Source organism: Alexandromys fortis, unplaced genomic scaffold, assembly GCF_014885135.2.
Source record: "Alexandromys fortis isolate MF-2015 unplaced genomic scaffold, M_Fortis_MF-2015_v1.1 scaffold_22, whole genome shotgun sequence".
Taxonomy (NCBI): Eukaryota; Metazoa; Chordata; class Mammalia; order Rodentia; family Cricetidae; genus Alexandromys; species Alexandromys fortis.
The window spans coordinates 11,473,588-11,490,876 of record NW_026067900.1 but is presented as its reverse complement, the minus strand read 5'-3'; the positions used below and the strand labels follow the sequence as shown (position 1 = coordinate 11,490,876).

General features: G+C 41.1%; 1 protein-coding gene across 2 annotated transcripts in view; it reads left to right on the top strand.

Moving 5' to 3' along the window:
* Positions 1 to 17,289, top strand: part of Fbxo9 (F-box protein 9) — a 32,676-nt gene that overhangs the window by 11,740 nt on the left and 3,647 nt on the right. For both annotated transcript variants that reach the window (XM_050124650.1, XM_050124641.1), the window contains exons 6-11: positions 2,077 to 2,207; positions 6,038 to 6,152; positions 14,611 to 14,729; positions 14,912 to 15,002; positions 15,898 to 15,993; positions 16,283 to 16,376. In XM_050124650.1, the coding sequence (XP_049980607.1) occupies positions 2,077 to 2,207; positions 6,038 to 6,152; positions 14,611 to 14,729; positions 14,912 to 15,002; positions 15,898 to 15,993; positions 16,283 to 16,376 (646 nt within the window). The remainder of the gene's footprint in view (positions 1 to 2,076; positions 2,208 to 6,037; positions 6,153 to 14,610; positions 14,730 to 14,911; positions 15,003 to 15,897; positions 15,994 to 16,282; positions 16,377 to 17,289) is intronic.

The window sequence follows — 17,289 nt, the reverse complement described above, 5'->3', positions numbered from 1 at the left end:
TTCTTGTCTTATGTTTAGCCACATGGCTTGGTACCTTTTCTCAGTAAGGCTTTCTCATCTTGGTCCTCTTCATCTTGCTGGTGACAGACTCTGTCTTTCCTCTTCTCAGAATTCTCTTAGTCTGGTTTCCCCACCTATACTTCCTGCCTGGCTACTGGTCAATCAGCGTTTTATTAAACCAATATTAGTAACAAATCTTTATAGTTTACAAGAGCATCATCCCACATTATTTCCCATTTTTTCTTTGCAAAGTAAGAACTTGGAATCTAATCTCCTTTGTTTAGCTTTTTTCCTGACCATTATCCATAACAGTTTGTAATCAACACTCTAAACAAAGACAAACATCCATAATCCCATTTTTTTGGGGAATGTGGATGAAGTTTTCTATGCTACTTCCTGCTGTTTGGTTGTGCTGGTAATCTTGTGGGGACCCAAAGAAAATTTAGGATTATGGTCAAGTCCTGACTGGAATATTCTGTGAGGCTTGATCATCTCAGGCAGCAGCCTTGAAACTGGTCTGGATGCAGAAATCAGAAGAAACTACAACAGAGGTGCTCTGAAATGTTGGATCATCTGGGCCATCCATTCCCATTGGAGACTTTTCAGGGGTTCTTCCTCCATCAAACCTTATTATTCTTAACCCAGACTGAATCCACAGCCTCTCATTTTCTGTGGAAATAAAAGCAGAACCTCTTTCCCATAGTAACGTTATTCTTTGACTTAAATTTTGAAGTCAGGATATTTTCAAAATATATAGGTTGGATTAATCCAGCAGCATTTATAATCAGATGTCTTTTAGCAACAGTTACTCCTTCCTCAGCAGTCAAACAATTCAAAGACAACACAATAACATACAGCATCCAGACAGATTCTGTCTGTAATTTCCATCTTCACATGGCTTGTTTTTTTTTTTTTTTTTTTTTACTCTATTTCTTTTACTTTTTTGTTTTTTAAGTTTTGTTTTTTTGAGACACAATTTCTCTGTATCTTTCGCTGTTCTGGAACTCACTCTGTAGACCAGTCTGGCCTCAAGTTACCACACAGCAGGGTTTGATGGCATATACCTCTGATCACAGCACTTGGAGGGCGAGGTGGGAGTGTGTTCAGCATCACCTTTGAATGTATAGAGAACTGAGGGATAGCCAGAGCTATGAGACTCTGTCTCATTATGGGATGGGGAACCATTCCATAGAGGGACGGGTTTTTTGTCATTTGTTTTCATTCATTCATTCATTCATTCATTCATTTATTTATTTTGGTGACAGGGCTTCACTGTGTGGCCCTGGCTATCTTAAAACTTACTCTGTAGACTAGGCTGACCTTAAACTCAGAGATCCACCTGCCTCTGACCCCCCACCCCCGAGTGCTGGGATTAAAAATTTGTGTCACCACCACCTGGTCTATTACATAGAGTTTACTAAGGAGCTATTTGGTGCTTTATTATTTGCTCTGTCATGAAATAATTAACTTACATTTTTCATTAAATATGCTTAAAGTGGCAAACAAAATGATGGCCTTCATCTTTGGGTGTGTGCCTGTGGTGTAATTAAATTTTGTTCTTTTTCCTTTGTTCTTGCTGGTCCTCTTCTTCCTCCCAAAACTAGTGTTCTTTAACACAGAAAAAAAAATCAACATTTAAGAATTGGATAAGGCATATTATAGACATCTGTTGAAGTCAGTATTAATTGCCGTTTTAAACTTTCCAGCCCCTGAGGGCTCTGCATGGTATATCCTCAGACAAACTCCCCCACACAAAAAAATTCATTAAAGAATTTACACAAAATTTCAAATCAATGTTTTCACTAATTCATAAAATATCTACAATTAAACTAATTAAATCTCAATACCTGAGCCTAAAAATCTTAACTTTTTGCATAATTACCAAAATGGTTTTGTTTGGGGAAGCATGGTATGGTACTTTCCAGCAAGGCAGGACACACATTAGCACATCTTTTTACTGTATAAGAAGGCGTGTTTCTTAGATGAGTTTCTGAAGCCCTTTGAAGGTGCTGTAGCAGTTTTAACTGTGTGCACTTCTGATCTGAGGCACTGAGTTCCCTACTCCTCTTGTTGCAGCATGGAAGACAGCGATGATGGCAGCAAGATGGCAGATCTCTTGTCGTACTTCCAGCAGCAGCTCACATTCCAGGAGTCTGTGCTCAGACTGTGTCAGCCTGAGCTGGAGACCAGTCAGACTCACATATCAGGTGTGGCTTCTTGGGGGTTTTCACTCAGAAACACTCCAACCTTGGTGTACAGTCCGATGTGATGGGCGATCTAGTTATAGAAATAGCTAGAGATGTAAATCTGTGCTTTTTAGAACCTGAAACAACAGAACTGGTGATGCAGGAGACTGGGGTGCCATACTTTTTTCAGTGAAGCCCTTTGGAAGCTGGAGGAACACTGGTGCTAATAAACATATCAGGCAGAGTGTACAGTAGTCCTCAAATGTTCAGAAGTTGTCATTTTCATTTCCTAAATACTGCTTATTTATGGGAGGTCTATTTAAAACTTTCTTAAATAAAAATAACTTTAGTGTTACCTGTAGGCCGAGTTTTTTGTGGGGACTGCCTATGATCAGCTCTGTCCTGCCAGCCACCCTCAAATAACCACAGAGACTTAATATTAATTGTAAATGTTTAGCTAATAGCTTAGGCTTATTTTTAGCTAGCTTTTATAACTGGAATTAACCATTTCTGTTAATCAATGGGCTGCCCTGAGGCTTGTTTACCTCATTTATATACTTCCCATCCTGCTTGCTCTGCAGCTCATGACTCTGCCTTTCTTTTTCCCAGCATCCTCTCTGCCCCCAAAATCCTGCTTAGCTACTGATCATCACAGTGACATATAATCACATTTCCCTTTTTTTGTCTAAATAAAAAAGAAAGGTTTTAATTTTAACATAGTAAAACTACATACAACAAAAACAGTTATCAAGTGAGAATCACAGTTATAATTTCCAGTTGATTTGTATTTGGCAAATTTAGAGAAAATATTCTATTATTTATCTTGTCTTTGTGAGTCTAACATTTTATACCTAATTTGCTTTTTATCATGGCTATGAAAAACTTTAACTCTAAATATTTAGTCTTTAACTTGATCAAAGACCCCAGAGAGGTGTAATGTTACCTAATGACAGGGACATCTGGCTGCCTGGACAGTCAACCAAAGTTCTTTTGTAACGTTGGGACATCCATCTTTGGCTTATAGGTCTAGTATTTCTGATAGACTTTTCTGAGAAGCAAGGAATGTCCTACCTTGTCTTGGCAAAGTTTAGCAGTTGCTTTCTTTTGCATCCTGCTGGTCCAGTTTGGATAACAACTGAGGCAAGGGGAGGATTTTTTTGCCCAAATTTTGTCATAAAGACAGCAAACTTCATATGGAGGTTCTTTGGTATTTATCTTCTTTTGAAGTAAATTAGTGCTGTCAGGAACAGACATGTCTCACTGTCATAAAAAGCCTTAGGTCATTAAACATATTAAATGCCACATTACATAAGTCTTTGTAGTGTTTGAAGACCTTTTATCTATCTAAATACATCTGTTTAACCTTAAAAACATAACCTAATGTGACTACAAGTTTGATTATTATAGATGACTACTAATCTGTATTTCCTGATTATACATTACATTTTAAAATGAGCTGCTTTATAAGTACAATACTCCAAATAAGAGTAGAAACACACAAATAGTATAACAAAATTAACTTTAGATTTGTATCACTAAATATAAATCCATGCCAATTTAAAATATTTTGAGATCAATAGTTGTTTTTGGATTAAAGTAGATTCAACAATTTACCATTTTATCTCATCATTTCTATATAATATCCTCCTTTTTTCCATTAGAGATCTTTGAATTTAACTCCTTTGTTTTTTTTTTTTTTTTCCTGCTATGACTAATAACAATGTGTAACCAACCCCCCCAAACATTGGCAACATCCATAATCCACTTTTTGGGAATGGGTGTTGTTTTTTTAAGACTACTTCCTGCTCTCAGTGAGTGCTGGTATATTTGGGGGGAACCTTAGGAAAATCAGGATAATTGTTAAGTCTTGACTGAAGTAGTTTGTGAGGCTGGACCATCTCAGCCAGCAGCCTTGAAGCTGTTTTGGATGCAGAATTCTAAGGAGACTATAGCAGAGGCATTCTGAGATGCTGGATCATCTAGGCCACCCATTTTCATTGGTGTCTGGTCCCCTTGTTTTGAAAATACAAATAAACTTTAAAAGATAACATACATGTCTGTATTAATCCAAGTATAGACTGTGTGTTGTACTCAAGCTAACCAAAGATGATTTTGTTTGTTTTATGTTTGAGCAGGTAAAATAAACATTATGTGTTTTGTAGTTTTTCTAGGTTTATTTCTTTATGTCTGTAGCCAGGATTTTCAGGGAGTCCTCCCTGATGAAGCCTGATCCATGTCAATGTGGAATCAACTCACAGCCTAAAAGCATAACATCTCCCCCAATGTAACACACCTTTTGACTTCCATTTTGAAATTGATAGATTTTTAAAATATATTGGTTGGTTTAATCTAGCAGCTTTAATAATCAAATGTTTCTAAGTTGCTATCAGTTTTTTATCAAGAGTCAAAATATTCAAAACAACACAATAACATACAGGATCCAGACCCTGTGTATTTCCCATCTTTACATGACTTAATACACACACATACACACACACACACACACATACTTCTTTCTTAAGGACTTTATTATTTTTAAACTATTTTTTATTCTATACCTGTATTTATCCTCCCCCCCCCCCCAAGCCTGTGTATATTCTAAATTCACTGTAACCTATCTAGAGGTTTCTTTGGATTTGTCTTAATCTGTATCTGTAATCTTTTTTGTCTGCACGAGCAAAACTTAAACCACTGTGTAACTTAGCTCATGGCATGTTGGCGGCTGGCTCCTCCCCTCTTGATTCCCTGAGAGCTTAGCCTCATGCCATAGGTGCCAGGGAGCCACGTTTGTGCCCCAACTCTGGGAAGTTTTGGGGTCCATGCTGCCCCTGAGACGTGCAGTGTTCAGTAGCAGGACCTCTTAAAAGGGCCATGGCTGTGTTTGCTGCTGGCACTGAGCCAGGAAGCTGCCTCTTCTAGGAGCCATGCCTCTGTTGCTAGCACTGAGCCTACCTGAGAGAAGGCAGTTACCAGGAAGCTGACTTTGACTCTGTTTTCATGTGCTTAGAATCTTTTTTAAAGCTTGATCTCAGATTTTATGTGGCTCTGTGTTGCCTGACAGTGGGTGCCATTTGTAGGCAAAGTTTCTCCGAATGACTACAGATCAGCTCTGTCCTGCCAGCCACTCCCAAATAACCACACACAGAGAGGAAATGCTCGGATTTAGGATTGTTTTCAGCTAGCCTTTTTTGTCTTGGTTTGGTTTTTGTTTTTGTTTTTTGAGACAGGGTTTCTTTGTGAAACAGTCCTGGATGTTCTGGAACTCACTCTGTAGACCAAACTAGCCTTGGCTCCTAAGTGCTGGGATTAAAGGCATGCACCACCACCACCCGACTTTAGCTAGCTCTTATAGCTTAAATTAACCCATTTCTATTAATCTATGTGCTGCCCCAAGGCACATTTACCTCATCTATGTACTTCCCATCCTGCTCACTTTGCATCTCCTGGTGTCTTCTCAGACTCTGTCCTTCTTCCCAGCATTCTCTCTGCCTTGAAAATCTTACCTCACTACTGGCCGTTTAGCTTTTTATTAAACCAATCACAGTGGCATATATTCACACAGTGTGAAGAATATCCACAGTTACCTATATGAATCACATTGTTTTTAATATATTTTAATAATTTAATATAAAATAATTGTGCAGGGGAGAATGGTACTTTCGGTAGCACCAAATCTTTCCCGAAAAATAAAGATTCCCATGTATCGGTGTAGGAGCTATTGTTTCTGCTGGGTAGTTAGGTGTGTTCAGTCTGTGTCTGAGCAGTATGAGGCTGTGATGTACAGGGTTCTCAGAATGCACACGTGCACCAAGAGAATAAGGGAGTCACTGAAGGCTGATTTTCTGTTGCAGTCCTGCCTATGGAGGTCCTGATGTACATCTTCCGATGGGTGGTTTCAAGTGACTTGGATCTCAGATCGTTAGAGCAGTTGTCACTGGTGTGCAGAGGATTCTATATCTGTGCCAGGTACTTGTTTTTAGAAATGACTTAGACAGTAAGAAAAAGATGATAGCCTTTTGTCAGTTTTGACAGAAAACAAAACAAACAAACCTTGATGTTCGGAGTAAGAGCTTAAATAGAAACTGTGCAAAACTGTACTCAATGTGATTTTTCTTGAACAACAACATTTAAAAGTTAGAATGTGCTGGGTTCCCAGAGTATAGACACTGAAGCAGATGTGGTCACATTGACTACTTCCACGGCTCCCATGACAGTTCAGCTGATGTGGAAGAAAATACATTCACAGTGTTCGTATAATAACTCTAAACCCATTAGGTGTTAATGACTTAAATTTAGCTCTCCTAGGCTTTTGTTTTGACTCCTTAAATTAACAAGTGCATACCTTAAAATGTTGTTGTATGAAGAGTATCACAGCACAATATGAAGTCATTTGTATCTGATTCTCCAGAGGTTTCTTATACAAAAATACATACTTAGTCCTTAGCATGTGGAATTTATTTTATAACTTTAGTCCTTAAAATTGCAAATGCATTATTTTTAAATAGCCTAATTCCATTTAGAATCTAATATTTTGCACAAACTATTTGAATTAAAGCCTGGGTTTGTAATAATTCTGTATTGGTCTGTTGCATAAATATCTACTAAGTGGCATTGGATTGCTGCCTATTCTTTCAAATTGGCCAACCAATCAGTATTACTCCATTAATTATAGGTGGGAAGACATGTCAGTTTGGTAAATAAAGCAAAATTTCTGGAATAAAACTTGATTTATCATCATAAAATGAGAAATTATTAAAATAAGGAAACCTGGCGCTGGAGGAATGGCCCAGTGGTTAAGGGCATTAGGACTCTCAGAGGACCTAGACATTTGTATTTCTTTAGAGTTCTGTTTAGATTCTTGCCCAAATTTTTTATAGGTAGTTATTTTCTTGGTGTTTAGTCAAGAAACAATTCTTGATGAATTATTTGTGTATTTTAGATACTAATCCTCCTATCAGATACGTAGCAGGTAAAGATTTTCCATTCTGTAGGGATCTCTTTACTCACATGATGGTGCCCTTTGTTCTACAGAAGCTTTCCAATTTTATTAAGTCACATTTATCAATTATTGGTCTTAAAAAACATTTTTAAAGGTTTATTTTTTATTTTACGTGCATTGATGTTTTGCCTGCATTTATGTCTGTGTAAGGGTATTGGATCCCCTGGAACTGGAGTTACAGACAGTTGTGAGCTGCCTTGTGTGTGCTGAGAATTGAGCGTTGGTCGTCTTGAGGAGCAGTCAGTGCTCTTAACAACTGAACCATCCCTCCAGACGTTAATAATTGTTGCTCTTAGTGCCTGTATTGTCCCAATCATGTTCAGAAAGTCCTTCCTGTGTCTATTAGTTGGAGTGTGTTCTGTGCTTTCTTCTCTATCAGATCTTACTTGATTGGGGTTCTTGATCCAGTTGGAGTTGAGTTTTGTATAGGGCAAGAGATAGGGATGTAGCTTCATTCCTCAACATGTAACTATCCTGTTTGACTAGGACCATTTGTTGAAGATGCTATCTTTTATCGAGTGGGATTTAAAAATATTTTGAATTATAACAAAATATGTCTTTTTAACACAGCGTACACTTAGTTTTTTGAATTTATGTGGTGTAGGTGAGTATGTGTTCCCATGTTTTTGAACACGTGTGTCTGCGCATTCACAGACCTGAAATTGAGTAAGGAGTCTTCCTCTATCATTTTCTTTTTTCTTTTTTGAGACAGGGTTTCCCTGTAGCTTTGGAGTCTGTGGACTCCAGGAATTTGCTCTGTAGACCTGGCTGGCCTTTAACTCACAGAGATCCAACTGTCTCTGTCTCCTGAATGCAGGGATTAAAGGAGTATGCCACCACTGCCTAGATCCTCCATTATTTTCAACCTTATATATTGGGGACAGGGTCAGTCTAGAACATAGAACTTGCTTAGTCGGCAGGTTTGACTAGCTAGCTTGCTGTGGGGCTCCTTTGTCTCTGCAGGGCTGAGTGTGTCGGGTGTGTGTGTAGCAGCCATGTCCACCTAGCATTTATATGGATGTTGGGAATCAACTCCAGACCTCATAATTGAATGATAGACCCTTTACCACTGAGCCATCTCCTCAGCCTCTCTTATTTTCACTGTAAAAAATTCTGCTGCTATTTTCACAATGTATGTCCAATCAGCCATTTCTCTACTACTGCTACCAATCAGCTTTGGCCACTGTTTCCCCTGGTCTCAATAAATTTGGTGACATTCTCTATGGCCTTGCTTTTATTCCTGGATACATAGAACATTTTTTCTGTAACCACCAGAGGGATTTTTTTTTAACTGACAGAAAGAAATTGTATATATTTATTGTTTATAGTATGATGTTTTAAAATATATTTGCACTGTGGGATGCAGTTTACAACTACCTGTAACTCTGACTCTGAGATCTGATGCCCTCCTCTGGCCTCTGAGGGCACTGACACACCCTGGCACAAGCGCGTGCGTGCGCGCACACACATACACACTCACACACTTTCTCTCTTTCTCTCATGTGCATACACAAATAAATGCTTTACTTTTTTTAAAAAGATACCCAGTAGTAGGGTTGCTAGATCATATGATTCTATTTGTACTATTTTCGCCTCTACCGCCTTCAGTAGTGACTGTCCTAGTGTCCGTTCATTCCAGTAGCAGTCCCTTTCTCCCCATAGCTGGCTAACGTTTGCCATTTTCCCCTTATTTCAGAATCTAACAAGAGACAAGTGACAGTTCAACATGAGTTTTTAAAACAGTTTTTATCATATTACTTATTTGTGTGTTTGTATGTGTGAGTGTCCAAGTACCGCAGCATGAATGGAGGTCAGAGGTCAGTTTGCCAGAGTCAGTCCTCTGTCCAGGCATCTGTCTTTCAGTTGGAAAGCTGATCTGTATATAAGGTAATTCCCGATATGAGAGAATTTATTGTTGTCATTGTTTTCTAGTTAGCCTGTAGTCCCTTACCCTCTCCTGTCTGTTTTGGGTGAGGTGGTTTTGCCTAGCAGCATGTTTTTATTTCCTGTTTTTTATATTTAGTGTGTCTATTACAGGTTTGTACTTGGATTTACCATGAAAGCTACAAAACTCATCTTAATAATTATTTGAAGCTGATACCAGTTTGCATACAGACTCTGCCCTCCACACTTTGATTCCACTTCCTCTATATTCAAATTCTTAAAAGAAATTAAGACTTTATTTCACGTGGGCGAATATTTTGTCTACATGCATGTCTGCGCCACGTATGTGCCTAATGTCTGAAGAGGCCAGAAGAGGGTATTGGGTCCACTAGAGCTGGAGTTACAGATGGTTGTGAGCTGCTGTGTGTGCTGGGAACTGAGTCAAGATCCCCTGTGAGAGCAGTCAATTCTCTTAGCCCCTATATTCGAGTTCTTGATGTTGTAGTTTGAACATGAGGTATTTGTGTTGTTTATTAGTACTGTTTTCTTCCATCTTAGGAAACTAATGTTCCTGTCACAGGTCTGCTGGGGAAAATCTTCTCTCTCTGGGAACAGCTCTGTCTTCCTGGGTCTGAAGGGTGGTTCTCATAGGAACAGGACCGGGTGGCATTTTTGTTTGTTTCTAAGAGTTTGTTTGTTGGTTTATTTTGGGTTTTGAGGCAAGGTCTGGCCTGGTACTCACGGTGTAGCCCAGGTTGGCCTCAAGTGCAAAGTAGTCCTCTTGACTCAGCCTCCCAGGTCCTGGTTCTATCAGCATGCACCTAATTTTATTATTTTAGCTAATGCATGAAAAGGTAAAAGTAATTTCTATATTAATAGTTCTATATAATGTATGATAAGTGTATGTTGCATACTGTATAATTACATTAACCATATTCACTTCTGTTTTTGTACTAGGCAAGTACTTTTTATAAAACTATATCTTAGCATTTGTTATTTTGAGACTAGGTATTGCTGTGTAGCCCAGGATGGCCTTGAACTATATCTCTATTTCAGGTTGTCTTCTAATTCCAAAGCTCTATGCTTCAGCCTTTGAAGTGCTAGGATTACAGGTTAATGCCACAATACCTGGGTTATTTCTTTCTTCATGGTGGAAACTCAAAATTCTTGTACTGTTTGAAAATACACAGCATATTGACCTTGATGCCCTCTCTACTATGTCACAGCACTGGCCCTTCTTCTCCTAAGTGTAACTTAGTGCCATTGATCAACCCCTGCCCCCCCTTCTACTCCTCTTCCCAGTGACATAAGCAGATAGCCACCATTGTCCTCATCTTTTATGGGACTGTTTTAGATCCTGCATAATGAGTAGGATATGTGACAGTTGTCACTACATTTCACATAACTTAATGGCCCGTAGTTCCTTCCAAGTTGATACAAACTGCATGATTTTATTCTTTCTATGTCTAAATAGTGCTGCAGTGTATATATGTGCTATGTTTTTTATTGATTTTTATTGAGCTCTACATTTTTCTCTGCTCCCCTACCTGCCTCTCCCCTCTCCCCTTTAAGCCTCCCCCAAGGTCCCCATGCTCCCAATTTACTCAGGAGATCTTGTCTTTTTCTACTTCCCATGTAGATTAGATCTATGTAAGTCTCTCTTCGTGTCCTCATTGTTGTCCAAGTTCTCTGGGATTGTGGTTTGTAGGCTGGTTTTCTTTGCTGTGCTATGGTTTGTAAAGTCCATTCTCCTGCCGTTTGCTATCTATGTGAACAGTGCTGCAGTGACGTGAGCTGTAGATGCCTCTATACACGGATTCATTTCCTGTGGATGCTTACCCATTACTGGGATTGCTGCATCATGCGACAGCCCTATTTGCATCTCTCACGGAACCTGCATGACTGTACTAATTTGTATTCTTCATATGGAGTATTCTTCATGAAGTATGTGATACCAATGTTTTGTTTGCCTCTCCCTGATGATTGGTGGTATGGAACACTTTTTTTCATGTTCCTGTTTATCATCAGAATATCTGTTTTTGAGAAATGTCTGTTTAGATTTATTGCTCATGTTTTAATTAGCTTATTGGTGTTTTTTGCTATTGAATATTTAGAATTTCTTATAAATGTCACCTCTCTCATGTGTAGATTTGGCCAGTGTGTTTCTCTCATTCTTTAGGCTATCTCTACATGCTATTAGATGTTTTCTTTCTAATAGCAGGCACAGGGCTTGGGAGAAACAGTCTCCAGAAGCCTTTCCCTAGGCAGCCTGTATAATAGGTTTGGGGCTTCGGAGTTAAAGTTCATTCTCGTCATAGAAACCTTTTAAATTATTATATTTGGTTATATGTTAGTATGTCCATGTATGTGGACAGCATTTGCCATGCCTGTGCAGGCCAGAGACAACTCATTGGAGTCAGTGTTCTCCCCCACCATCTGGGTCCCAGGGACCAAATTCAGGTCATCAGTTTTAGTAGCAAGTGCCATCCCTTCTGAGCCATCCATTGACCCAGAAAGAAACCTTATTTTGAAGTAATCTATCTCATCTCCTTTTGTTTTTATTTCCTGTACTTCTTGGAAATATTTTTCCCCCATTTAGATGGGATATAGACTCAGCTGGGGCTTTGGCTCTGCTTAGAAGGGAGCTTAAATGTATGACATCTTTGTGATTGATTTTTTTTTTTGGCTCTGCTTGATGTCAGCAGTGTCTCTGAGCACCTGATCGTCTAGACTGCAGTGAGTACAGCTTTACAGTGGGCGCAGACTCTTGTGTCCTCAGGCTTCTCTGGGTCCTGATTGTATGAGATGCCCAGAGGGCTGTCCTTAGGTCCATCCTGACAAGCACCAGCAATACCAAGGTCTGTCATGCCCACAGCTGTGGTCCTTGAACCATAGGATTTGAAAAAGACCTTGTCACAACTCTTAGGATAGATGTGGGAAATGCCTGGACTTTGGTGCCAGTGTCCAGTTTTTGGAGCCATGAGGTAGGATGTCACCTTGCCTAGATTCCATGTGATAAAAACCAAATTAGTGGTGAGGTCTGTGGCATCAGTAACCCCAGAAGGAATAGGATGCAAAGGGACAGTTGTGGGTGGCTCTGGGACTTGGACCTCTGATAGCCGCTTGTGGGAACCAGGTCTCAAGTGACAAATACAAGTTATCTTTTGGCACCAGCAGCTGTGGTCCCATGTACACAGGCCTTACGGGGCTTATGTGGGTAAGAGTTGGGTTTGTGATTCTGGTCTGTCTACACTCTTGGGGATACCAGATGTGGTGGCTGTACTAGATCCTATGGGTTGAGTGTCTATAGTTCTGGGTCTTGTGGTTTTGGTATCTGTTGTCTGCAGGATGTGGATAAAATGTCCCTAGGTTGTGTGGGGCAAACGTTGGTAGTCAGTCTTGGAAGTGCAGGGCATGAATAAGACAGGCTTGGGCCTGGGCACTGCCAGTGCTTTTCTGGCCCCAGCAGCTGCAGCACTAATGCTGTAGACTGGGGAAGAGGTCTTTCCTGGTTTCTGTTGGGGAGCCATATGTGTATGATGGGGGTTCTAGAGCTGTGGGCACAGATGGGACTTGTGTAAGAGTTCTGTTATGAGGTTTATTTTGGGTGATGGTGTTGGTCTTTGGTCTGTTGCCTCGAGGCCTGCAGCAAGGCAGAACATAATGGTTTGGAATATGTGGTGTGGGCAGCTGTTGACTTGATGGTAGCTGGAAGAAAGAGTAGGAAGGAACTAGCGTCCTGTTAATCCTTTCAAGGGCGCAAAGCTTCTGCCTGCTAACATTCTGCCCCCTCCCAGTAGCCCTTAACTGAGGGTCAAGCTATAGACACACAGGGCTTTAGGGAACCTGGGTTGAAAGTGTATCAGGTTTTTTTTTTTCCCCAGGTTCTGAGAGATAGTGGTGGATGGTGCTGGGTTTTGGCACTCACAGCTAGCTAGTCTCAAGGCAACAGGCTACAGAAGAACCCTTGCCCCATTCCCACAGAGTGCAGACGGCACCAGGTAGTGGAACTCTAGGAGTTGTATTCCTGGAGCTGCTGGAAGTGGGCAGACACAGGTAAAGCTGGGACCCTCTCATCAGCTGCAGTGCCAAGAGACCCCCCCCCAAGTACCCCCAGGGAAAATACAGATGGGACTCTAGCTTGAGGCAGTGCCACCTGCTGATCTGAGAACGCTGAGTGGCTGGGAGGCGCACAGGCCAGGGCTTCCTGCCAGCATCAGATGTTCTGCTTACCCTAAGGCTGAAGGATATCTAACACTGGCTGTTGTTGTAGCAGCTTAGATTCTGCCTTTAGGGAACTGTGAGTTTCCTTGTGAAGCATGGCAGCCACTCTTACACCAGCCAACTCCTGGAACTAACTGTATTAAACCCCTGTAGATAGTGCAGTGGCGGTGTGCTTGTGTAGCATGTGCAAGGCCTTGGGTTCAATTCCCAGCACACAGCCCTCCCCCCATAGCCTGTGAGGTCCCACAGTTAGAGCTGCCAGCCTGCTCTTGAACTGCTGTTGCCAACACTCAGCTACTTTCCTTTTCCTGGCAGCACAAAGACAACCTGTCCCCAGCAGCTGGCACCAAAGCTTCAGTTCTTCCATTCTCTGCATTGCCCTTCCATTTAGGGCTCTTGCCACTTCTTGCTGTTTGCAGAGCTCTCCCTCACCCAGCAACAGCATGCAGTTTCCCTTTGCTGTTGGATTCTCTGTGGCAGTCCTGGCAAGGACTCTCTCCAGCTCCCTTGGGTCCTTCGTCTTTGCTTCGTAGTTTGTTTGTTTCCTTCAGGGTTTAGAATGGGATCCCATGTCCCTGATCTTTAGTAGAAGTTCTTGTTGGAAGTCTGTTGCTAGGCACATTGGAACTTCTTTGTTGTATTCTGGTTGTATTTGGTTGGAATCCTTTGTTCTTCCTGATTCCTGGGTGTTTGTCTGTTTCCAGGTTTGGGAAAGTTTTCTACTGTTATTTCTTTAAATTGGTTTTCTGTCCCTTTATCATCCTCTATTGTCTTGAATGCACTGACTTTGCTCTGTTGATGCTGTCTCAGATTCTGTCACCTTTCCTTACTCCATTTCTCCCAGAGCTGTCCTTTGAAAGCACAGTCACGCTGTTTCTAGTGTGTGCAGCTCTGGTAAGCCTCACTCTCCGCTGCAGGCCTCCCCCTCCGTCCTCTCAGCTCGCTCTCTTCTGCAGCCTGCGCTCATACTGGCTCTTTGCGGATCCCATCATTCACATTCCAACCCAAACCTTGCACTGGCTACACCTGCCAGGATAGTCTTCCCTGTCCCTGTGGTCACCCTGCCCAAAGGACTAGTTTATCGAACAGTGTCGTTCCTGTCTAACTACTTCTGTGGTTGGGTTTTACACTGAGCACTCTATCTGCATATTCCTCTCACCAGTAAACAAAAGGTCCTCTGCCTGCCACTTGAGACAGTGTCTCGAAGGAGCTCAACAAATAATTGTCAAATTAAAAAGAAATGCATGGTAGTCAAAATACTCATTGCTTCTAAGGACTTAGCTTTTAACACTTACTGGTGATGTGCTTTCTACCTAGAGACCCTGAAATATGGCGTCTGGCTTGCTTGAAAGTGTGGGGTAGAGGCTGCATGAAACTCGTCCCGTACTCATCCTGGAGAGAGATGTTTTTAGAACGGCCTCGTGTTCGCTTTGATGGTAAGTTCAACTCAGGAGATGTCATGATCTGCAGTGGTCATTTTGATAAATGCACTGTTTTAAGTACATTTCTGTAATAGACTAAAGTATGTATGAGCATAATTAAGGGAAACAACACTATGGTATATGATTCTGACTTAAATTGTATTTATGTACTTTTAAGACAACTTTTTTTTTTCTAGGCGTGTACATCAGTAAAACCACATATATCCGCCAGGGAGAGCAGTCTCTGGATGGTTTCTATAGAGCCTGGCACCAAGTGGAATACTACAGGTAGAGCTGTGTGCACGGAGTGCGTGAGAGCTCTCGCCAGTGTCAGCTCCTTAGTTATTCAGTCTGTTTTCTGTTGCTTATGATTTATCCACAGAATGATCCTCAGCATTTTCATCAGTATTATGACAGGAACTGCACTCAAAAACCAAAAGATTAATATAAAGTTTATAAGTCCTTCAGCCCCTAGTTGCAGTCCAGAGCCCTTTTTCTTTGTTATAACATACAAGGCTTGTCCCCCCCCCCCCCCCCCCCCAGCTAGTGTTAGCACGGGTGACTGCTGCTGAGAATAAGTAGATGAGTGCTGGTATATTGATTATTGGGTCCCACTTTGTTGGGTGTTCATTAGTGCCTTAGGGAAATAGAGAACTTTAAGAAAAGAGCCAAGTTGTTTTTGTTGTTGTTGTTTTGTTTTTGTAATTTATTTTATTGTTTGAAGCTTGCTGCAAACTCACTACATAGTTAAGGATGACCTTGAACTTCTGATCCTCCAGCTTCCACCTCCTGATTGCTAAGAATTGCAGAAGTATACCACCACACCTAGTTTTATGCTGCTGGGGGTCAGCTCCTTGTCTGTGCTAAGTGACTACTCTGTCAATTAAGCTACATTCTGGCCTGCATCTGTGGCTTTAAAGAATCTGGGTCGAAAAGATCCAAGTTAATGTTTATCCAGTGAGTAAAATGAAAAGGCCAGCAGATCCGCAAGGGAGTTTATAGAATGCCTTAGTTGTCCTTATAGGCTGACTTTGTCGTGCGTGCGTTCCTATCTTAGCAGTGCTTTGCTGATGGTATTTCAGTCTGGGTTTCACAGCTATGACCAAGTGTAGGTACTGCAAACTAATAAGGGCATGTTTTATATTGTGTGTGTAGTGGTGTTGGTGTTTTTCTTTTTATTTAGGTACATAAGATTCTTTCCCGATGGCCATGTGATGATGTTGACAACCCCCGAGGAGCCTCAGTCCATTGTTCCCCGTTTAAGAACTAGAAACAGCAGGTAGTGTTTTTATATAGCTTTCTAGCCAGTCCATATTTTTCAGATTTATCCTCCTCTGACTGAATATGTATGACTTAAAAGCAGGCACAGGGCTTGGAGGAAACAGTCTCCAGAAGCCTTTCCGTAGGCAACCTGTGTAATAGGTTTGGGGCTTCGGAGTTAAAGTTCATTCTCGTCCTAGTTAGTAACCGTTTGCAGGTGAGTTGAGCAGGTGGTGGTGTAGCTCAGTTTCCTAGATTACTCCAGTAACTATAACTGGTTGATTTAAGATGTGTTTATTATTTCTTAGAACGGATGCAGTTTTGCTGGGTCATTATCGCTTGTCACAAGATGCAGACAATCAGACCAAAGTATTTGCTGTACTAACTAAGAAAAAAGAAGACGTGAGTATGCCCTGTGGAACTGGTGGTGTTCCTGTTCCGTAGCCCATTCTTCCGTGCGTTCCCAGCTAGGAACACAGTGGTCTTCCAGGGTAAGATGGGTGCTGACCTCTAACAGGTCTACCAGCACAGCTGGAGTTTTCTGCTCTTTTATCTGAAACAGTGTGTTTGTCTTTCCAGAAAATTATTCTAGGATTCTTACACATAGGAATGTCTCTGTCCACCAGGGGGCCTGCTGCTTCCTGGGCCACCTGCACAGACTACTCTTTTGCCAATCTTACAGGGAGAGCATTTTGTTGAGAAAAAAAGCTACCCACTTCTGTTTTTGTGAAGAACTATGCTTACTAATATATGTCACCATCTGCAGTGCTCCAAATTCTTGGCAGATTAAAGAGTTATTATTTTCACACCTTTCTCTAAGTTCCTTTGTCCAGTCCTGGTGAAAAGTCACAGTGTGTATCTGTCACGTCTCTTGTGAGGTAGCTGGAGCAAGTACGTGTCTGTTGCCTGTGTAAGTGGCAGTTTTTGTGGGGTCCTTCTCTCTTCCTAGTGTCGTATAGTGAGACAGTGCAGGGGCTTTTTCTGTGAGTCCCATCATCCTGAGACCACATCCCTGGCTTCCCTGCCTCCTTTGATAGGCTCCTGGAATGTTATGGTGCAACAATCTGGAGACCAGAGATAATTACTTTGGCTGTGACTCTGTGCTTTCTGATGGCATCATTAGTTTATTTCTAATTAAAAACATTTAGGAATTCCCATGTAGCATGTCGGTATCCTTTTATAATGAAACCAGTCACAGTGTTCTTAATTTGCAAAAGTATTATTAGAATGAAATTCATCACACCCATTTGTCTATGGACTATTTTATTGTTGTAAAAGATGAGCTATACTCTGTGCTTTTATATAAACACATATA